General features: G+C 50.5%; 1 protein-coding gene across 7 annotated transcripts; it reads left to right on the forward strand.

The window, feature by feature from the left end:
- The first annotated feature begins 32 nt into the window (after positions 1-32).
- On the forward strand, positions 33-23215 carry LOC131762720 (very long chain fatty acid elongase 1). 7 transcript variants are annotated; one of them, XM_067009655.1, is made up of 15 exons: positions 33-72; positions 1308-1426; positions 2448-2592; positions 3299-3515; positions 3632-3713; positions 4077-4325; positions 5167-5227; positions 11177-11247; positions 21018-21077; positions 21265-21455; positions 21633-21713; positions 21839-21895; positions 21985-22090; positions 22174-22310; positions 22487-23215. In XM_067009655.1, the coding sequence occupies exons 4-15, from the start codon at positions 3513-3515 to the stop codon at positions 22706-22708; spliced, it is 1320 nt and encodes a 439-aa protein (XP_066865756.1). In that variant the 5' UTR covers positions 33-72; positions 1308-1426; positions 2448-2592; positions 3299-3512; the 3' UTR covers positions 22709-23215. The 7 variants fall into 7 exon arrangements, with proteins under 7 accessions (XP_066865756.1, XP_066865733.1, XP_066865764.1 ...); XM_067009632.1 differs by having other exon boundaries at positions 36-72; positions 3299-3439; XM_067009650.1 differs by lacking the exon at positions 33-72 and adding an exon at positions 84-599.
- The last annotated feature ends 54 nt before the right edge of the window (positions 23216-23269 follow it).

Genomic DNA, 23269 nt, shown 5'->3' on the forward strand with positions numbered 1-23269 from the left:
GAGCTTTCTGATTGGCTGACTTGGGAAACGGAAGAGGAAGTCTTTGACACCGACCCCGTTGCCGCAATGCAGGTGAGGGCGAGGTTGGCGCTAGTGACCGCTAGCTAGTTTCGGGTATCGGGACCGAGAGTGGGCTGGCGGAGGAGGGAGCGAGGAGTTGGGGCTGAGAGGAGTGGGTAGAGCCCTCGACCGTCGAATAAGGGGACGCGCGATGGGGCAGAGGCCCACTGGCGAGGGAGAGGCGCAGATGAGAGATGGGGGTGGAGCCCGGCTGACGGGAGACAGACTGCGGTTAAGTCGGGAGGGAGAAGGCAGCACTGACTTGCTAGGGTGTTGGAAAGGATCAAGTTGTAATTTGGGAAGGTTGAGGTGTAGTCCAAGGAAGACGGCTCAAGAAAGTGGTGGATCGGCTCAGGCCCCGGCCTAGGCTGTTGGATGGCCGTTGTTGGATGCCGACAGAATGGGTAATCTGTAATTGGAGAGAAGCCCGAGGGTGGAAGGAATTGTGGGACCGCGGTGGCCAAAAGCCAGACTAATATAATCTGAGACTGTGGGTGGAACCCAGGATCAAGGTTGCTGTCCTGCACGTTGGCAATTTGGTAAGACAGTTTTGCTTCATTCTTCCTGGTCTGTGCCCGTTTCTCATTTGTCACTTAGTTTCTTGCAGCTGGTAGCCTCTCCGTAAGTTTTTATAGGTTGACTAAGCTTGTGCAAGGGGCACAGGAATATTGGCTCAGAGATAAAATGAGTGCAGATTAATTTATCAAGGAGGAGGTTGAAGCAGCAAAGACTGAGGGCAAATGAAGGTGGGGGGTGGCAGCGGTGGTGGCGGTGGCAGTGGCAGTTATTCAGAGGAGCCTTCATGTGTAGGTAGATTTTCCAGAGATTGTATCATGGGCAAGAACGGCTAGACTCACCGGCAGGTTTTAGAACAGAGGAAGTCAGAGTATGTATGCTGCGGAGGTGCCCAAAAGATAATAAATCCCAGGCATTAGGTCTGGTGAAAATTGCTCAGTGGGAGAGAATAGAGTGTACCTAATACAGAGAAAAACCAGGCCTGGATTAGCAATGAGAGAAAGGAATCAGTAGGTAGGAGGAATTGAGGTCAGATGAATGGGTTTAAAGGTCTAAGGGTTGACACTGTAACCCTGATACCAAAGAAAGTAAACAACCCGGCTCTCCCTATGCCAATGAGATCCTGTGTCACTGGACTGGTGTTGCACACTGTCATCCTGGCTTTTCAGCCTTCCTCTGTATGTGTCATCCTCACACTCATCTGAGTAACCAACCTATTCCTATTGGTGCAGAGGGAGGAGAAGCAGCTTGAGGCATCATTAGATGCACTGCTGAGTCAAGTGGCTGATCTGAAGAATTCACTGGGGAGCTTCATTTACAAGTTGGAGAATGAATATGACCGGCTGACCTGGTAAGGGTTGCTAGGGCAAGCTGGGGAGGGCTCCATGGGTGGGGGTCCAGGCCACCTGCTGGATAGGACATCTCCAGTGACGTAAGCATTCATCAGTTTGCAAACATCTCTTGATTTAGAAAGAGTTGGGATTCCCAACATTTAACACTGAAGTTGGCTTTGGGCCTCCATGGTAAGGAAGTAGAGAAATGCCCAGATTCCCAGCCTAGCTTCTCACTAGCTTTTGATTCTCATCCTTTGACATCTCTGGGAGGAGGTCCTCCCCCAGTGGGTCCTCCCACTACACTATTCATACTGGATCTCTTGCCATGGATGTTGCTGAGTCTTTTAGGTCCAATCTACTCTGGAAGTGTGGATACTATTTTTAGGCCAGAAAGGAGACTTTTACCCAGTTTCTGAAGTTTTAGTGAAAATAGTGTAGCCATGGTTCCTATTTTGCCATTGTCCTCACCCCCATTCAAATATAGTAGTCCCCCCTAATCTGTGGGGAATAAGTTCTAAGACCCTCTGTGGATGCCTGAAACTGTGATAGTACTGAAACCTATACTGTATATACTATATTTTTTTTCTCTACTAATGGGGTGGGTAGCGTATACAGCATGGGTATGCGGGTCAAAGGGGTGATTAACGTCCTGGGTGGGACAGAGCAGGATGAAACAAGTTTTCATCACGCTGCTCAGAATAGCGCCCAGTTTAAAACTTATGGATTGTTTTTTTCTGGAATTTGCCATTTAATATTTTTGGACTGTGGTTGACCACGGGTAGATGAAACCTCGGAAAGTGAAACTGCAGATAAGGGGGGCCTGCTATAATGACTTGCCTTTCTTCTCCATCTGTATCAGAAACTGAAAATGTGTCCCTCTTTCTTAACCCCATAATCCCTGTGAGCCAGGCTAGTTCCTGCCCAGGCCAGCCGTAGGGCTATGAGTGTTTTGGGGGTGAGTCTGGGTATTCCTAGTCTGAAGGACCCCTTTGAGGCTCCTTTACCGGGAACATTCTGACACCTTCTTTCCACCACCAGGCCATCTGTCCTGGACAGCTTTGCCTTGCTCTCTGGACAGTTGAACACTCTGAACAAGGTCTTGAAGCATGAAAAGACACCACTGTTCCGTAACCAGGTCATCATCCCTCTGGTGTTGTCCCCAGACCGAGATGAGGATCTCATGGTAAGAGGAGGAGAGGGGTGCAACTTGGGAAATTAAGTTCTTAGATGAGGACTGAGAGTACAGTGGTTGGTTGGCTATTCTAGAAGTTCTGAATATGCAGTAGTGTGTAGCAGTAAGAAGTGAGGGCTGCATTTTAGAGGCCTTGCTTTTTGTCCTTCTGGAGTTGGGAGAGCCACTCCCAAACTGAATTAATCTGAGGCATATGTCACCAAGACAAAGACCTTTTTCCTCCAACACCTGTCTTGAGCAGAAAATATGTTCTTTTGTGACTTTCTCTATTTCTTTCTTTCTTTCTTTCTTTCTTTTTTTTGGTTTTGTTGTTGTTGTTGTTTTTTGGCTGAGCTGCACGGCATGTAGGATCTTAGTTCCCCGACCAGGGATCCAACCCATGCTCCCTGCAGTGAAAGCACGGAGTCTTAACCGTTGGACCACCGGGGAAGTCCCTGACTTTTTCTCTTTCAATCTTTGATTTAAATGTGGCAGAGAGAGGTTTATCCTTAGGTCTGGTAGAGATAGGGAAGTGAGCAGACAGAACTGAAGGATGGAGTGAGGGGGATAGTGTCTTAGGAAGCCAGATATTGTTAGTCTCAGGTTGTGTTTTCCCTGAAAATGCACTGTTTGCCTGTGGAAGGAACTATGTATATATCAGGCCAGATTGAATCTTCTCGGAGTGCACAGTCGGATCGATAAAATCTGTGTGTTACAGAGGCAGACTGAAGGACGGGTACCTGTTTTCAGCCATGAGGTGGTCCCTGACCATCTGAGAACCAAGCCTGACCCTGAGGTAGAAGAGCAAGAGAAGCAGCTGACAACAGATGCTGCCCGCATTGGTGCTGATGCAGCTCAGGTTGGACTGAGTCACTGCCCTGCTGCCCCCACCCGGAGTTTTATCATGAGAAGCTGGGCATTACCACCTCTGTATGGTAGGGATGCACAGCTGGTTACCCCTCAGTTGCCCCTGGAATAGCCCAAGGAAGAAACTTCCCCGTAATCATTTCTTGCTTGCCCTGATCTCTGCACAAATTTATGTGTGTTGCAGAAGCAGATCCAGAGCTTGAATAAAATGTGCTCAAACCTTCTGGAGAAAATCAGCAAAGAGGAACGAGAAGCAGAGAGTGGAGGTATGGAGGGATTGGTGGCAAAACGGAGGAGGAAAGAGGGATAAGATCAATAGGAAGGGTGGTGTTGGTAGTGGTGAAGTGAGGACGTAAGGATGTGCTGCTTAGGAAAAGGTATGTGTCCATTCTGTTAGCCTTTTGTATTTCTGGCCAGCCCTGGAGCAGGTGGGGGAAACGGGCAAAGGGAGAAGGGAGTATTCTGAGATAGTCATGGGCGGGGGGTGGTCCTCTGGCTCTTCCTCTGGGCTGCCAGGGAGCCTAGATTCTGCTGAAGTCAGAACTCCAAGCCCTGGTACCCATACTGCTGGTAGGTTCGGTCCAGGGCCAGAGGCATACCTCGGGGTCCCCACTTACCTTTATCTTTAGGTCTCCGGCCGAACAAGCAGACCTTTAACCCAGCAGACACCAATGCGTTAGTGGCAGCTGTTGCCTTTGGGAAGGGGCTGTCTAATTGGAGGCCTTCAGGCAGCAGTGGTCCTGGCCAGCCGGGCCAGCCAGGAGCTGGGACAATCCTCGCAGGAGCCTCAGGATTACAGCAGGTGCAGATGTCAGGAGCTCCAAGTCAGCAGCAGCCAATGCTCAGTGGGGTGCAGATGGCCCAGGCAGGTCAACCAGGTAAGGTGACAGGGATTGGCATGGTGGCAGGCCTTGAGCAGGGAAGTGGGAATAAGCTGGGTTATCTGGGGCCCCAGCATCCCCAGAGCTGGAGATATTCTCCTTTTCTCCCTTTGACTGTGACCCAGAAAAAAATCTTTTGGAGTAAAAGTCTCATTTGAGACTCTTAATAGGCACCAGACAATGAGGAAGAACTTTGACGAGCAGAAACTGCCCTCGCCTCCCAACCCCATCTCAGACCTCGGTCTCAGCTACCCCTCTGTCCCCTTTAACTCTGGATATTAGGTGTGTTTTCACTGTCTTGTCTTAGGTAGAGAAATGAATGGTCAGACCTTCATTAGGACCATTGGGTAGGTGTGTTGGGAATGGACAAGCAGGCAAGTTTCCCGGTGCTGCATGTATTCCTTTCTCTGTATCCTGTCTCTCCTGCTCACTTTTAGTAATTATGAGAACAGCCTGGCAGAGTTCAGATGCAAACAGCTAGAAGAGGTATTTTCTTCCAAGCTGTCTAGGCAAAGGGACAATTAAAATAAGAGAGAACATAGCACTCTTTTACCTGTGACATTAAATGGGGGTCCCACAGATTTAGTTCTCTTTTTCTAGGAGGGGATGAGCGGGAGCTGGGTGTGTGCCAACCCCTCCCACTATTCCTCCTCCTAGACACCTTCAGGGAGAGGGCTGGACCAAGAGCCATAACGCTGAGCCTTGCCGTTTAGGGTCAGATGCCACAGAGATTCTGAGACGATAGCGGAAGTGTAGAAGGGAACCTGAGGGACCACATTTCTGATTTACCATGAACGTCTTACTGTGCTTCAGGTGTCTTCCTTCATGTTCCTTTTAGGGAAAATGCCAAGTGGAATAAAAACCAACATCAAGTCGGCTTCCATGCATCCCTACCAGCGGTGAGTGTGGCCGACAACCTCCACTCCCAGGTGCTCTTTGCAGAGGTGGGCAGTGAAACTGCCTTTTGCCCAAAGCTGACCTAGATGGGTATAATAAAAAGAATACGGGCTCTCAGCCACAGACAGATCCCATCTCCACTGCCGACTAGCTGTGTGACCTTGGGCAGGTGACCTAATTTTTCTGAGCCGGTTTTCTTGTTTATAAATGGTGATAATACCTACCTCATAGGGTTGTTGTGAGAATTAAAATGGGAAAATGAATGTAAAACACTTGGCACAGTCTATGAAATAATGGGTATTCAATAAATGAGAGTTTCTACAGCCACTTCTCCCCACTGCCCCCTCTTTAGTCCTCGATCCAGAACTTATCCTGATCTGATACTGCTTCATGTCTGTGGTGAGCTGATGGACACAAGATCATGGACTGCTCAGCTCTGTTTGAAAGCCTGTGCTTATTTCGTGCTGCCAGAAACGGTGACAGCCTCTATGTCCTTAGAGGCCTACTGTCTCCACAGGCCTTCCTGCCCAGATTCCATCCTGGCCATCTCTCCAAGCTGCAGGTGACGAGGCTTCTGGGCTGAGACAGACCGTCCACTTGTGGCTCTGGAGAAGCTCAGGCCTTCTCTACTCTCCATCCTCTGAGAAGCCAATTCAGCTCTTATTTGGGAAATAGTCACAAAGTACCCTGTCCTTTACCTTACCCTTCACACACGAAGGAAGATGTTGAAGGCCTGGTATATGGGGGCTTCTTCAGGAAGTGGCTCTACTAGGCAGGACTATGTGAGAAAGGGTTTTTCTTAGCAGATGAAAAAGTCCCTTGTTCCCTAGACTCTTTTTTTCTTATTTTAGAGGGAGAGAGGAATTGCACCTCACACCATCTTTCATCATGGTTGAGTTATCCTCATAATATGCCTGGTTCCTGGGCTCCAGCCAGGATGGTTTTTCTCCAGTACACCGAGCCTGTGGTTCCAATAAGGGCCAGGTGGATGGCGGGAGGTGGCAGCTGCCAGTACTTTTGCTTGCTTTTATAAAGCTGAGAGCAGAGTGGGCTTGGGTCCCCAGCTTAAGCTGCCTTGCTTAGCTCTCTGTTGTGAGCTAGGGCAGGGGTTGAGTCAGCAGAAGTGGACCAAAGGGTTTCTCTGAATAAAGTTATTTAAGTTGATGGCCACTGTGTCAGAGTTAATCTGACAGCAGATAAATTGAGAGAGCTACGTAGGGATTGGAGACTACATGTCAGACTGTCAGGGTTGGTGCAAGGCAATTCTAATTTGTTTTCTAATAAAAAGTTTTCTTAGCTTTGATTAGCTTTGATCTAAATGTCCTGAGAGGTAATAGGAGGCCCTTCTCACACCTTCCAGCTGCCTTTTTTCTGTTCTCTTCTGTCACACATTAGTACTTTGGCATTTGTTCGGTGCCAGGCAGAATTCTGCCAGGCTGTGGCAGCAAAGGGCTGGAAAAGTGGTTGCAGATGTCACATCCATTCCTGTTCCATCAAGACAAGAAATGGTATTCACACTGCTCACTGATCATAGTACACAAGAGCATGGAAAGTCCTGCCATCAGCTCTGAGGCAATGTCAGACGTGCCCCCCACTTCAACAGTGCTCCCTTACTGGTCTATCAGCCCACTCAGATGTTCCTTATCTTCTCTTCCCTTCGCACTGGAAACGTCAGAGCTAACTGTCACATTGGATAGAGTTCAAGGTGTGCTTCTCTAAAACCCCTGGAGCATCTTTTGGTGACTGCCGTCCTTTATTCTGCCAAAAGATCCCTTCCTATTGAAAGTTTCTTGAAAACTTTTTGGACCTATTGAAACCACCCCAAATTTCTTTGTTGTCCCAGGCTAATATCGACGTCATTCCCAAAGTACCATCTGAAATGGATTCCTTGTCCTCCCAGAGTGGAAATGTCCTGCGCCAACAGGGACATATGCAGGACCCCACCTACATCTTGTGCCCTTAAACCAACAGTCATTACTCTGCAGGCAGTCATGTCTTTATATTCACTCCGGGAGCACGTGCTCTCATTCCCAACCCCTCGACCCCAGATCCTCTGGAGTGCACAAACCTATGGAGCACTGCCAACTTTGGGGCCCATACAGCCCAGTAAATGCCTCAGTGGAGAGTATCTCCCATCCCTAACACACTCATTCCCAAAGGAGGGAATACAGAGTTTCCTTTCAAGAAGAGGACCTGCTCCCTTGCTCAGATTTCAGATTTTCAGAAGATGGCCCTCTTGCTCCACTCTGGTAGTGTTGCTCAGTTTCTGATGGCTCTGTTTGGCCTGGGGCCTGTGTTTTCTCCTACTCCTGGGGCCCCGGGAGAATGAGATTAGGCCAATGAGATTAGGCCATCGTCTCCCAGGTGTGTGTCTGGGATGGAGAAAGAAGCAGCAGCTGTGAAACTTCAATCTTCTGTAGCACAGAGGTCATCCTGCTGAAGACGGAAGCTTACCGCATCAGTGTTCGCATGACATCCATTGCTAGGACCACTCCCTCTCCAGCTCTGCCCTGAGGCTGGGACTCAGTCATTGTTGAATGTCCCTTTTGCTCATTGCCCCAGTCACCCTGTTCTCTTCCCCTCCTGGTGTCTATTGCTGCCCTACCTAGCTAGGTCACCTAACTTCACCTTGCATTTTCTTGGGAAACAGCCAAGGTAGATAGGTTCTAGCTAAGTACTCCTTCTAACTCCATTATCAGTCCTGGCATTAGGACTGAGCTGCAGCGGGTGTAGCGCCCACCTCCTGTCCTGCTGTTGAAGGGAAGAAGCTGAGCTCTGCAGGAATGCTCCAGTGCAAGGCCGGTCCCTTTCCCACCCCCTTCTCACCTCCCCCAGGCAGCTGGGAACAACCTCTCCCTTTGTCTGAGCTTCTTGTACAGAATAATCCTCCTTATGGACAATGTATTCTCTGTGCCCTGTGGACACAGGAGCCGTGTGAGCTGATCCCAGCACCAGGCAGGACGGAGGCGGAATCCTTCCAAATGCCCACCCTAGGTCAACTCTTGATAACTGTTCAGAGAAACTACCAAGGGATATATATTTTCTTTCATCTGTTCCAGATTTGGGGGGCTAGCCTATTGAAGTTTAGCAATGGGCCAGGAGTAGGGTTGGGGGCTGTGGTCCCTTTTGGTTCAGTCTGGAGGGTTCACTACCAACCTATGGAGGCTCAATGTGGCTCTGGCCCGTCAGCTTTGAACACGCAGGAACACTTGGAAGGGGTTTTCCACCCTGCAGATGGGGCTTTCTAACTGGAACAGAAGGTGAACTCCAATCCACCTGACAGGGCCATAGCATCCATTGCTTCAACATGTGTTTTGTCCCACAGGACAAACTTCTTCTTTTCTTCCCTTTAACTTATCTCTCTTTTGTTCTCGAGCTCCTGTGCATCTCTGAGGCAGGTCCTGGATCTCTGTTGTCATCTCTTGATGAGTTCACATGTTCTCAAGATGTCGCCTACCATTTGGACATGGCAGCTTCCCCAAGTACATTATGGACAAAGCCCCTGACTTCCCTAGGCCTCAGTTTTCTCGCCTAGGTGCTCCCAGTGATCCTTCCTAGCTTTAAAGTCTCTGGCAATGATTCTCCAGCCTGTTTATCCCTGACATTTTTCATATTCCTCATTGCATGACTATGTTAGTATAGGCTAGGTTTTTCCTAGATCAGCCCGCCAATCCCTTGAACCCCTCCAAACTGTTCCTAAAGTTCCCTGTCACCCGCAGCTTAAAATACCCACATCCCTCTAGATCACTTCCCTAAAATTGTTTTCTAGCTTTCACTAGTTCTTTAGTGAAAATTCATCAAAGAGGTAGTAAGTTACCACAGAGATAAATGCATTGAATGCCAGAAGTCACGTCCCCACTCAGGTATCCCCCTCTCTCCCCTGGGCAAGATATATGTACCAGAGAGACTCCCCCATAAAAGCAGTAAATTATACTTTTCCATGTCATGATAACCTTCCCTACTAAATCAAATCCAAGGAGCCCTAGGCTGCTTCCCTTCCGGCTTTCCCTCTGCCATTCCACTGCCTTCCCTGGCTCTCATCCGAGTTTCCCTAGTTTATGGTCATTTTGATTCCTCATCTTCTCTGGCCCACACCCCAAAAGTAGAGCATCCTTATTTCTTTTTTTGTACTAATTTCTCTGGGCTGCACCCATTTTCATGGCCCTGGTTAGTATCCTTCCATGTTAGTCCTTGAGCCCATGTCCCCACTCACTGACTCACAGCCATGCTCGTGAAATACAGAGCCTACCATTTTCCTGCACACCTCCCATTCACTCTTTAGCCCCACTTCCACCCTTCCTTGGGAACTGCCCTGTCTCAGATCACTGCTGACCTGATGGCTAAATCCAGACTTTTTTCAGTCCTTACATTTCTTACTTATCTCCATGGTGTTCAACAGTGCTGGCCATTAACTTTTCACCTCTTGCCCTTCTCCAGCTCCCACCTCTCTGGCCATTCCTTCTCTGCAGCTTTAGGCCTTTTGTCCCTCTGCCTGCTGCTTCTTTTTTTTTTTTTTTTTTTTAAAGCATTTATTTATTTATTCGGTTGCGCTGGGTCTTAGTTGCGGCAGGCGGGCTCCTTAGTTGTGGCATGCATGTGGGATCTAGTTCCCTGATCAGGGATGGAACCCGGGCCCCCCTGCATTGGGAGCGCAGGGTCTTAACCACTGCGCCACCAGGGAAGTCCCCCTCTGCCTGCTTCTTGAATGTTGTTACTCTCCTGTACTCTGTCCTTAACCCTCTTTTCTTATTCTACCTGCTCTCTTTGTGACCTCCACCTTTATGTACATAACTCAAACAGGTTTTATTTTCAGCCCAGACCTCTTTGCTGACTTGCAGATGCCTATTGGGCATCTCTGCCCATATGATCCACAAGTACCTCAGATTCTGAATGTCCAAATCCAATCATCTTTCCCTTCAAACCTGTTTCTTTTCTAACATCCTAGGTGTGACCTAAGCCAGGTCTGTGGAAGCCATCCTACACCCCCCCACACCCAACTCAATCAGATACTAAATCCTGTCAATTCTGTCTCCCCAGGATCCTGCCCTGCAGTTTAGGCCCTGGGCCTCTCACCCTAAAAGTATTGTTCAGACTCCCTGTATCCAGTCTTGCCCACTCCAACTCATCTTCCATATGGCTGCCAGATACACCTATCTAAACTGCAGGTCTGATCACATTACTCCCTTGATTAAAATCCTTTTGATAGTTTCCTTCCCATGTTTCTCAAACTGGGGTCCACATACCTGGCAGGTTGGTAGGGGCAGTGTGCCAGGCATACTGAAAGTCACAGGATAAAAATCATCTTAGAGGGACTTCCCTGGTAGTCCAGTGGGTAAGACTCCACGCTCCCAATGCAGGGGGCCCGGGTTCGATCCTTGGTAGGGGAGCTAGATCCCACATGCATGCCACAACTAAGAGTCCGCATGCCACAACTAAGAAGTCTGCATGCCGCAACGAAGATCCCACGTGCCGCAGCTAAGACCCGGAGCAGCCTACATAAATAAATAAATAAATATTAAAAAAAAATCATCCTAGAATGCCCATTTACTCGAGGGTAAATAATTTAAACAGAATGCAGAATTATCACACATGCAGTAAGAGAAAATAGACTTCAAAGAATTCCTACTAGTCTGAAGGGCTTCATAATTAGCCATTAGATTCTCTGGGGATATTTCTTTCTTCTTCCTTTTTTTTTTTTTTTTTTTTTCACATTTACTTCAGTGGAAGTTTGAAAAACAGCTTAGATTTCCTGGAAAGGCAAGTAGGATTCTGTGTGATCTAGCCCCTGACTTCTGACTTATTTTCTGTATTGTCCTGACACCCACTTCAAACTGCTTGAAGTTTCCTGAATGTAACAGACTCCATTCCTTTAGTCCCACTGTTCCCTCTGCATGGAACATTTTGCCCCATCGTTCTGTGATGAATACTCAACATTATCTTTCAAAATTCAGCTCACGAGTCACTCCTCTGCGAAGCTTTCCAACAATCCAGTCTGTCTACAACCCAGTGCCGCTCCCACCAGGTAAGGTCAATGACCTCCTATTTTCCGCTCCACATTTGTACCTTGTATTCTAGCTCCTGCTGCTCTTTTTTGTCCCCCAAGTTCAAGCACCGTGAACTGCCAAGGTTTGAATCCAGTTCTTCCGTCTGGGAGCCATATGATCTTTGGCAAGAAATGTGCATGCCTGGCATAAGTGGTAGTTGCTGCTATTATTATTATTATTAGGTTGACTTTGGAGAGAGAATATAATGTAGCATTTTGGTTAAAAGAGCAGTTTCTAGTGCCAGACTGCCTGGGTTCAAATTCTAGCCGTGCCACCGACTAGCTGTGTGGCCTTAGGCAAGTTGATTTACCTCTCTGTGCCTCAGTTTCCTTATTTTGGGGGATGCTGTGAAGTTCAAATACATTAATACATACAAAGTGCTTAGAATAGCATGCCTGACAATAGTAGAAACTCAATAAATATTAACTGTCTTCAGGGTAGTGTCTAGAAGTCTGCTGTCCGTAGTTGTTGCTTAAATCAGTGATTGACCAGTCCCTCTATGAGGAGGTAACTCTTCCTCCCTCTGCAGCTCGTCTGTGCATACAGCTGTGCTCACGTGTCAGGAGAGACCCTCTGGGCACGTTTTATCCCCCACGGTGTGCAGAGCAGGCACTGGAACATTTTTATGTTAGTTTGCCTGACGTGATAAGTCATTTTCAAGTCTATTTGTGTGAACTTTCTCACACTTAGTTGTCACCTACACTCTTCTATTAAAGCCCAGTTTGATCTCTTAAATGGTGGGATTTTGATTTGAGATCAGATGACAAGCTCCCTCACTGGCAGTGTTCCTTTTCCTCCCTTCTAAACTGTGTCTGTTCCCTGTCCACACCAGCTGAAGACTCAGTTCCACAGTCTGCCTACATCCCATCTCTAAAAGAGGCCCTTCACCACTCAGAGGTCTCTCTGTGCAGCTGGGATGTGTTCTGTCCTCTGTCTGTGCTTACTCAATCCGGGCTCAGGTCTCCCCGGGTGGCTGTGTGATTCACTGGGTATCACAAACCAGAGCTCCACGCTTGCCTCTTCCTCACACTCACCACCAGTGCTTTAGGCCTTGTTTTGCCATGGCAACTTCCTGGTTCTTGCCACTGTACTCTAAGCTATCGGCAACACCTGCAGGTCAGGTGCTGTCTCACACCTCCATACCTTACACATGCTCTGCCCTTTCCTTGGTATGTCTGTCCTCTCCTTTTCCTGCTCCAAACCCCTGTTCACCTAGTGAACAATTCATCCTCCCAGTGGCACCTACTTCTGTAAAGTCTACCACCTCCTCCCCTGTACACTTGACCATTCTTAAATTATACCTGACCTGGACACTTATCCATTGTGTGACCTTAGGCAAATTACTTCACTTCCAAGAACCTCAATCTCTACCTCTGTAAAATGGGATTATAGCACCGACATCAGAAAGGTACCTTCCGCCGAGCATATTTAAAATTCAATTTAAACCTTTAAATAGCTCTTAATTTTCTACAGGATAAAGTCCAAGCTTCTTAGAAGAGCACACAAGGGCCTCCAGTCATATAGTTAGCACTGAAATGCTAATACTATTCTCGTCTTCTCCTACTCTCTCCTGAGCAATCTCGTTTTTATCACATGGTATATTTGATTGCAACATATTACAATTAAACTAGCTTAACTGAAAAAAAAAAAAGAGAGAGAGAGAGAGAGACCCAACTGGATTTGGGTTATGCGGATGTGGAGTTGAAGGGTGACCAGCTCCAGGTGGGTCAGGGGCTCTAGTGTCATCTAGTCTCTCTGTCTCTGCATTTCTCCACTCTACCACATATAGCTCCTCCCATGAAAGAACTCTGATTGTTGCTGCTTGGATTCTGTGCCATTAGGAGCATTGGGGGAAGTGGAGGGAACACCATGATTAAAGGGCCAGCGGAGTGGGACAGGAATTCCTTAAAGGAAATGAAAGCAGGGGGATGGGACAGTATCTGTATACGACCAGACCTAGAGCTACTACAGTCCACTTTGTGTGGTTTCATCTCTACAAACAATCCGCAGATATTTTTTCCCCTGAACCCCATCCTTTCTCCTAAGCTTACAGTACTGTGTTTCAGATTGCCTGAGGAATGTGCCATCCTTCCCCAAACTCCGGATGTCCCAGACTGCATTCACTTCCTCCATCCTGCTCCACCTGCATTATCCAGCGTGCCAACCTTGCTGTCAGTTCTGGGTCCTCTCTCTGCTCTATCCCCTCTTCTTCCTTGTCACTTCGTTGCTCTAGGTTAAGCCCTCACTGTGTCACACCTGTGCCTCTGAGCTGGTCTCCCACCTGCTCTCCCTTCCTCTGCTTTCCTCTTGATAATCTCACTCTCACCAGGTTTTTCTTTATCAATAACAATAGGGATCATACCAACCCCTTAAAAATCTTCAGGGACATCCCAGTACAAATAAAAGTCCTCAGTCTTTCATTTAAAACACTTCATGATTGGGGGCCAACCTCCTTTCTAACCTAGCCTATGAAGGCCTTTCACTCACCATATCCTTTAGCCAAACAGAATCACTTGCAGTTCTCTACTCCCGTCCTGTACTTCCCTCCATCCACCCCTTTGTCCACACTTTTTCCTCAGCTTGGAACATCTATGTTGCTTCCACCTCACTTGCTGTGGAACCTTGAGAAAATCCTTCACCCTTTCTGATTTTGTTTTTTTTTTTCCATCTGTTAAGCAGTGATAATAGTACTTACCTTACAGGACTGAACCATAAGAGCATATGGAAAGCAGCTGGCCCTACACTTGCCAGAGACAGTTTTGAACAGTAAGCTGCGTTTCCTCTTTTCCCCTTTTGGCCCTTCTCCCACATCTTCCAGATCTTGCTAACTCTCTTTCTTCCATCTTGATAACCTCCCCTGGATTGTCCCCTCACCAAAAGCCTTCCCTTTGCTCTCTCCAGAGCTCTTCCTGCACATTCTATCACAGCCCTCTCCCCCCAAGCTGAGTTTCTTTACTTCAGTTCAGTGAACACTGAATGATACCCATAGTGTGTTGGCATTGGCTCCCTACGATGGATCAGACCTTGCCCCGACCTCTCAAGGGTCCAGGCAATCCCCAAATTCCAGATGGTGTGATGACTGTTTGCATGCAGTCTCTCTCTTCTGCTGGCCAGATGTCTTTCCTTCAGCCAAGGTCCCAGCCTTAGGCAGAGGACACTAGTGAGCTAAGGCCCAGGGACATGCAGGATGACTCACTGATGAGCCCTTCACCCTTGTCTTTACTCCCCTGTCCTCACGGACTCAGCCCCTCTGTGTGGGTACTGTGTAGAAAGCGCCCTTTGCCCTTTACAGGATGGGGAAGGGGGAAACTTGACACAGGCCCTGGGAGGCTGCCTCCCCTTCTACCTGCCACTCCTGCTGTCTCTCAGCCTCGACCCTCAGTGCCTGTTGTTCTCAGCCAGTTCCCCTGTGTCTCCCATGCCCTGTTCCCTCCACGGCTTCACCCGCTCCCTCCCTCACCCACTCATGCACATACAGGCATACCTTCTCCCATTTTCCCCTGCTTCTGTGATCCCATGTACCTTTAGTTCTTCTGCAGAAACATATAAAGCTGCATAATCAGGGAAACAGAGTTGTTAGTGTTCATACAGATGGTGGTTCTCAGGCTGAACCTTGGAGACGGTAAATCAGTAGTTTATCTTCTGGGGAAAGAGGATGGAGAAAGGCCCCTCAGAGAGCCGTGAGTGAGATGTGAGTCAGAGAGGATGGGGCCAAGGGGAAGTTGTCACATCACTTCCCGTTAGTCAGGAAGGAGCCAGGTATTTCAGGGGGAGTTTCAGCTGTTGGACTGCCTATTCTTCCTTACCCACACACACACCTGGCCTTTATCCTTATCAAGACAGTTCCTGGACCCCTTCATCTTCTCCAGTTCACCAGCCTACCCCTGGTGTAGGTACCCTTCTGTGGACCCTCTTACCTCCCAGGCCTTCATCCTAGCTTCTCTGCAGGTCCCAAATGGTCCCATTTCCTCCCAGTCTACTGACAAAGTTCTCCTTCTTTTCTGTATATTTCAGCCTGTGGTGAGCCAAAGGCCAACCCCTCTGGGTGTGCTGGATCTCATTGTCTTCCACACAGCACAGAAACACGCTCAAGCCTCTTCCCATTAAAAACAACCCTTAGAATCAATCTGGAGGTGAGAGCCAGGCACCGATATTTTTAAAACTTCCCAGGTGATTCTAGTGTGTAGCCAGGGCTGAAAAAGGTAAACAATTAAATCCAAACTTCTTACCAAGCGAGGCATACAGGGCTCTTCATAACTGACTCTTGCTGACATTTCCCCCTTAGCTATACGACCTTTGGCCTGGAGCCACACCAAACTACGCAGAGCTCCCCAAACCTGTCACATCTCCTGCTTCTATGCCTTCACACACATGCTTCCCTCTGCCTGGAATACGTTTCCCTGCCTTCTAGAAAGCATCCTTTAATGCTCAGCTTTGGTGTCATTTCTTTGAAGCCTTCAAGAACTAATCCCCACCTTGGGGTAAGGTGCCCCACCCCCGGTGCTCTCTTAACTCTCTGGGTTTATCTCTATGGGAATACTCACCACACGCTTCTGTAATTGTTAATTTATATGTCTGTCTTCTCGTCTAGACTGTATTTTGCAGTAACCCCAGGGCCATGGAAATACCATTTGGTAGGACCTGGGTAGGTGGTCTATATCAGATATTTGAAGACGCTTTCTCCTACGACTAGGACAGGAACTGAAGGAAGTGAATCTTTGGGCATGTTCATTCATGTAGTCAGCGGGCATTTACTGAGGGATTGCTGTGGTCATTTACCTGTGTGGTCCAGGTGAGCAATGGATAGCTGAAGTTCTCTATCTCTAACGGACCTCTGGAACTGTTTCATCGTTTATAATAGTCTACTTTGTTCATCTCTAGATGGACACTTAGTCCAAAACCTCTCAATAGTGCTCTCTGAACAGTGCTTTGCACACAGTAAGCATTTAGGAAATGTTTGTTAAATGAATGCTCATGAATCTACATACAAGTATATACCTTCTTGCTTCTCCCCTTGTCTGTGATATGTGAAGAAAGAAGCAGTGCTGAGCACTTTACATGGGTCATCTCCTTGAATCTTCACAACAATCCTATGAGACAGGTACTGTTGTTCACATTTTATGGAGGTTCAGCCACTTACATTAAGTCATATAGGTACTAACTGGAAGATTTAAATTCAGGCCTTTGGAGTTAGGTGTGACCCCCAAAGCCACTGAAGTATACCTAACACAGTAAATATTTATTGACTCAACAGATAGTGCCACCCCAAGGGAAGTAGAAAGTCTTTTGAATTCTTAATGTTTTCCCCACTTGATTCTGGGTCCCCAGACCTCTCTTCCACTTCTCACATTTCTCATTCACTCTAATATTCCACAAACATTGTGGAGGGTCAAATGAGTCTGACATTAGGCCAGATGCTAGAGGTACAGAGACAACTAAAACACAGTGAGGGGGCATGCAGATAATTGCATTGCAAGGAGACTGTGGAAGCAAAGGCAGGGACTGATTTGTTGCCTGGGAGAGAGGCTTGTATCCTGTGTTGAGACAGGAGACAAGGCTTGGAGGGTTGAGGGGATATGAAAGACGCTGATATCCTTGGGGAACAGTTGATGCATAGGACGTGGCCCAGGAGAATAGCACTGGTAGAATGGGAGGCTGAGGGCCAGATCAGGTAGCCCTTCGTGTACCATGCTAAGGAAGTTTGAGCCTTTTGAATAGTTGAATTCTTTTGCCATTTCCTTTCAAGCGTAGGTGCTAATGGGCTAGATCATAGCTGTACTTTGGCTCTGACCTCTTAACTCTAAGACCAAACTTCCACATAGCTAGATCCCACCACCGATGAATACATTGTTTCTTCCAAACCACCACCTCCTCTGAATTCCACGTGTACATCATACAATCCTGTATGCAGTTATTAGCACTGTTTCAGGAGCTGCTGGAGATACAGATTTCATTTCGCAGAAACCTAGTCCTCACCCCCAGTAGTTCAGTCTAGTTGGTGAGTGTGTGGAGGAGGGAGGGGAGAAGGCACGGAGCCAGACACACAGCTAAGTGTACAGAGAGGGTCCAGCTGTCTTGGGGAAATCTCCAGTGTCTGCTTCTCCAATCCCGTCAGTTTCCAAACCTTCTTAGGTCAGGGTGCTCTCTCACCTGGTCTCCCCTCCCCCAGTACCCTCATCTCACTGGATGCCAAAGCAAAGTGATTGGGCTAGACAGTAAACCCCATGCAGGGACGGCACCTGCCTTGTTCATTGATGTGCCACCAGCACTTAACCCCGTAGGTGGTCGCAAAATATGTGATGAATATTTAACAATACAGGTCTGATTGTAGCCTCCTCAAAACTCTTCAGTTTCTCCTCTGCTTCCAGAAGAAACCAAACTACTCCATTTGGCCTTCAAGACCTGCTACATTCAGCCACAGCTGGCTTCACTTCCCTTTTTTTCCTTTTACTACCTTGAAGGCCAGTGTGGCCAGTGGCTCACTAACTGTTGCTGCCCCAGTCTACTTGTATTCTCCCACTTCCAGTCCACACGATCCTCTCAGCAACTCCTAACGCTATAGGCTCATCCAAGTTTATGGGCTGGTAGGGAAGGCTTCCCCGCGCAGCCTCTCCCTCGGGCTCAGACCTCCCCGCTGCCCCGAGTCCGCTCTCCGCACACACACAGGCTGCCGGCAGCCCACCCCACCGGTCCCACCCTCTAGAGAGGGAGGCTCTTTGCGGGGAGGGCTGACCCTGGAACTTTTCCCAGGATCCCAGGCCGGGTGGACCGGCCACGAAAGAAGCCGTGTTGATCTTGTTGGTGGATAAACCCCCAGAGGGCCCAGAATGACGCCATGCGCGGGCTGAACGTCAGGAAGGCGCAGGGTGCAACTGCGGAGGGCCGGGTCCAGGCAGCGCGAGCTGACGGAGACGGGAGGCGATGCGGCGGGAAGGGATAGGGAGCAGGGGCTGGGCGTGCTTCCTGCCCCGGCGGCCCGCCCCCGCCCCCACCCTGTGGGCCCAGCAGAGACGGGGCTGGCCGGCCCCTCCTGCCTCAGCCCGCGGCCCAATCAGCGGGCGCCCCCCACCCGGCCCGCCCCCTCCCCCTCTGGTGACAGAAAGTCGGCCCAGCAGATGAGGAAGTGGCAGGCAGCCTGGCCCTGGGGACACCTCTCCGGCCCTTCTCCTAACGAGCCCTCCACGACTGCCCGCCTGGCCCCCACTGGTGAGTCGGGACCTCCCAGGGTGGGCTCGCCACGTGCCCAGGCCCCTGCCCTGCTGGGCCGCCCGGCCTGCCCTGCCCTGCCCTGCCCTGCCCAGGCTGTGGGCGAGGCCGTTCCTGGGGAGGGTGGGTGGGAGGTCCCAGCTCATCGGGGCTGGGCCTCCCCAGCAGCCTCCCTCCCGCCAGGCCCCCATTTGCTTGAACCTGGGCCTTCCTTTACCACCTCCTTCTCTTGCCCCTCTCCCCCTCTTACTCCTTCCTCCCCTTGGCGCCCTTGTGCACCGCCACCGCCCCCTTCCTTTGCCTGTCTGCCTTTCCCTTACATCCATCTGAAAGGAAGGACCAGACTGAGTTCCCCCACTGGGGACACACCCAGATTCTGCTCAAACTTGGGGAGAGGTCCTTCCAGAAGCCTCGAGCCACCCCTGACCTCCAGAGTGCATGCGTGTGTAGGCTGGGGGGAGGTGAACTTGGGGATGGTGGCTGAGAGAGCCTGGGAGATAACAAGCTGGCAAGCTCACATGGGTCGGGGAGGAACTGTGTGTTAGAGCACGTGCCTCTGGGTAGACCCTACCCCAGAATAAGCAGCCGACAGAAGTCTGTTTGTGAATGAATGAATGAATGAAGAATGATGACTGCCATCGGTGAAAAGAGAGCTGTGGGTGTGCCTGACCCAGGACAGGTATATGTTTGCACACGGTGTGGGTGATGTTGGGTTTGTTCACCTGCAGGTGGGCTGTGTGAGTTTATGTGACCACATTCATCTGAGACTCAGGCGTGTGAGGAAACCTGCGTTTGAGCACAAGCACTTGCACATGGTAATGCGGGTCCTGTGAAGGAGTGTGTGTGTGTGTGTGTGTGTGTGTGTGTGTGTGTGTGTGTGTTCGCCAGTGTGAACGTAGCTAGGAGCAGGCCTGAGTGTTAGAGACCATGCATGTCAAAGTCCATGAAGACTTGTCCGGGTGGTCAGAGTGTCAGAGGAGGGCACTTGCAGCCTGCAGGAGCCAGCTGGGCTCCGCCTGCACGTGTGTGCTATAGCCCCTGGTGAGTTGTCGTTGGAGGCGGGGAGCTGTGACAGGGGCTGTGTGTATGGGAGGACTTGGAGCCTGACCTTGGTGGGGCAGTTGTGGGTCGGCATGGAAGTTGGGGGAGCGTCTGTGACGTGTGTGTGAGGGGTGTGTGTGCAGCCTCTGTAGCTGTGTCAGAAGGTGTGTTCTTCACTTAGTACCTGCACAGGTGCTTCTCTGGGTAGAGGGAGCCTGGCTGACCAGAGTGCAGGCAGCTCGCAGAGCATCTGCTGCCGTGGCTGTTCGGGGAACGCCTTGCCCCTCCGGGACTGCTTCGAGTCCCAAGGCTGTCCTCTGCCTGGGCCAAGGCATTTGTGTCGCCGTGAGCCCTTCCCCGACATTCCTTCAAGCTCTGAGGGGAAGAGGGCCTAGCCCATTACGACCCCCTCCTTCAAGGAGGGGAAGATTCCTGAGACCTCCCCCACTCCCCACCTCCTCACATGCCACTCCGTGCCCCTCCCTGGGAGAGAAGGGTGATGGTACCCATTCTGAAGTAGGACAAACTGAGAATTTATGGCTAATTTAGGAGGGGATGCTGGGTGTGGGTTTTCAGCAGTTCTCTTTGGGCCAAGGGTAGGCCTGGGGCTGGCATCCTGGGAGGTTTCTAGCCAAAACCTAGAAGCTTAGCTCATCTGACTGGTCTGGGGTGGGTGGGTGGTGAGTCCTGGGCTTTACTTGGCTTTCTCAATCCTGGTGGGTCCCCCAGGTACTGACCTGTGGCCTGGACCCATCCTCCAACCCATGTGCAGTACAGCGGGGCGGGCAGAGGGCGGGGCTGCTGCCAGATCTAGTCAGACAGGTGGAGCCGCCAGGGCAGGAGTCTCAAAGAGCCAGGCTCCTGGAGAGGGAGGGTGAGAGGAGAGCACCGGAGAGGAGAGGAGAAGCTGGAGGTGAGAGCCAAGGAGGGCAGAGGAGAGCCCGAGGGCTGACTCAGCAGGGGAGAGGACAGGAGGGACCATCCCGGGAGATGTGCATCCTGAAATGGGGCAGGAGAAGTTGAAGGGGAGGACCCCTGGAGAGAAGGAAGACCCCAGGGCTGGAGAGGTGAGGGACTGGCGAGGAAGGGAGAGGAGGTTCGTTCTGGAGGTGAGTTCCCTGTTGGTAGGAGGTAAGACTCTCTGGAAAGAGACCAGAAATTGAGAGTCCTCTTGTGGAAGAAGGGAGGGCAGGTCAGGAAGTAAAAATCTCTGGAGAGGAGCAGAGCGTGAGGAGCGGAGAGGAAGGTGTGGAGAGGAAGGGCGGAAGAGCCCTTCCCAGGCAGGCAGGGTATGCGGGAAGCAGATCCCGCCCCCCACCCTGAACGGCCTCCTCCTCACCCTAGTCCCCAGCAATTCCTTCCTCTCACTGCTCTGTCCTTTCTGCAGTGAGGCGTTGGGAGTTGTCCCGTCTGGTCTGTGTCCTGTCTGTGGGTCAGGGGTGAAATTGGGGGGTGGGGGGAACACAGACGGCCCTGACACCCATCCTCCCTACCTCGCCAGAGTCCTTAGCCAGGATGGAGGCTGTTGTGAACTTGTACCAGGAGATGATGAAGCACGCAGGTGAGATGCTGTCCTCCAACCCTTTCTCCCTCCCACCCTGGGATCCCTGGATCTAGGGCTGTCTCCTAATGGTGGAGAGTCCCTTCAAATCTCTTGACCCTTTGTGACCTGACCTCATGTCTGCACACCTGGTGGGGACCCTTTGGACTCTGTGACCCTTCCTGACTCCTTTGACCCTTATTCACAGATCCCCGGATCCAGGGCTACCCTCTGATGGGGTCCCCCCTGCTAATGACCTCTGTCCTCCTGACCTACGTATACTTCGTTCTTTCACTCGGGCCTCGCATCATGGCCAATCGGAAGCCCTTCCAGCTCCGCAGCTTCATGGTTGTCTACAACTTCTCACTGGTGGCATTTTCCCTCTACATCGTCTATGAGGTGGGCCCCCAGGATGCCTAGGCTTTAATTCCTGTTGGCAGGATAAGGGGCAGGCCCTAGGGCCAGAGCATGGCATCTCCTTCCCAGAGAGGCTCAGCTCTATTTCTCCATCTAGAGAACAGAAGAGATTTGGGGGAGGGAGGGAAGTCTGGCGGTCTAATCCACACCCCTTCATAGTTCCTGATGTCTGGCTGGCTGAGTACCTACACCTGGCGCTGCGACCCAGTGGACTTTTCCAACAACCCGGAGGCACTGAGGGTAAGTGGGGATGGTGGCCAGGTCCTTAGCAACCTGGGGATAGGAGCAGTTTGGACATGCCCTGTGCTCATGAGCTAGTTTAGAGAGGCTCTTGGCGGTCCTGAGGCTGCCCTGACTTCTTACAGATGGTTCGAGTGGCCTGGCTCTTCCTGTTCTCCAAGTTCATTGAGCTGATGGACACGGTGAGTAGTTACATGAGATCCGAGAACTTGTGGGGAGAAAGGAGTGAGAGGCCCTGGCTCTGAAACCCCTGACCCCACTCTTCTCTCAGGTGATCTTTATTCTCCGGAAGAAAGATGGACAGGTGACCTTCCTACATGTCTTCCACCACTCAGTGCTTCCTTGGAGCTGGTGGTGGGGGGTAAAATTTGCCCCAGGTGAGTGGTGAAGACCACTGGGGGAGGAGGGATGGGCACTGGGGACCAGAGGCCCAGCTCAGGTCCCGATTGTCCATGCACAGGAGGAATGGGCTCTTTCCACGCCATGATCAACTCCTCTGTGCACGTCGTCATGTACCTGTACTATGGATTGTCTGCCCTTGGCCCTGTGGCTCAGCCCTACCTTTGGTGGAAAAAGCACATGACAGCTGTCCAGCTGGTGAGGGGCCTGAGCCTGACCTACAACCGTCCCCTCAACATTCTGGTCTGGATCCTACCTTTAGCCAGCCTACTGCACCTTTGACCCCAGCCCTCCCTGCTCTGCATTCTGTTTCTCTACCCCCTTTCCCTCCAGTCCTCTCACTGTGCCCTTTGACCCTTGCCTTTCTGTCCTAGATCCAGTTTGTCCTGGTCTCGCTGCACATCTCCCAGTACTACTTCATGCCCAGCTGTAACTACCAGTATCCAATCATCATCCACCTCATCTGGATGTACGGCACCATCTTCTTCTTGCTCTTCTCCAATTTCTGGTATCAGTCTTACACCAAAGGCAAGCGGCTGCCCCGTGTACTTCAGCAAAATGGAGCTCCAGGTACTGCCAAAGTCAAGGCTAACTGAGAAACATGGCCTAGCTAGGCACCCACCTAAGTGCCTCAGGACTGCACCTTGGGCAGCATCTGTCATTGTCCTCCCCAGCTACACCTGTGACCAGGGCTTATGTGGTCAGGACTGAGCAGGGGACAGGCCCTCTGCTCCCCACAGCTGGTCCACAGGGACCACTGCTTCCATTCCTCCTCTTCTGGCCAGCCCCAGGGACATGGCCTCGTTGCCCTCTGCCACTCCAGAGCCAGGGGCCGAAAGGGCTGGACACTTATTTCCCCCTCCCTGCCTTACACGTGGGAGAGGAGCACTCAGGGCTGGCCCCCACCAGGGTCTTGTGGCCTTTTTCCTCACACTGAAGAGGTCAGCAATAATTTGTCACTGTGGACCCAGGCTCCCTCCTTCTCCACCCCACTGAAGTAGGAGCTTCTTGGCCAAAGGTCAGGGTGGTGGGGGCCTGGGAATACAGCCTGTGGAGGCTGCTCACTCCTTTATGTCTTCATTAAAAGTGACAGAGGAAACCGCTGAGGCTGTGTGTGTACATGTGTGAATGGAGGAGGTGGGTACAAAGCCTGCCAG

Source organism: Kogia breviceps, chromosome 1 (genome assembly GCF_026419965.1).
Source record: "Kogia breviceps isolate mKogBre1 chromosome 1, mKogBre1 haplotype 1, whole genome shotgun sequence".
Classification (NCBI taxonomy): Eukaryota; Metazoa; Chordata; class Mammalia; order Artiodactyla; family Physeteridae; genus Kogia; species Kogia breviceps.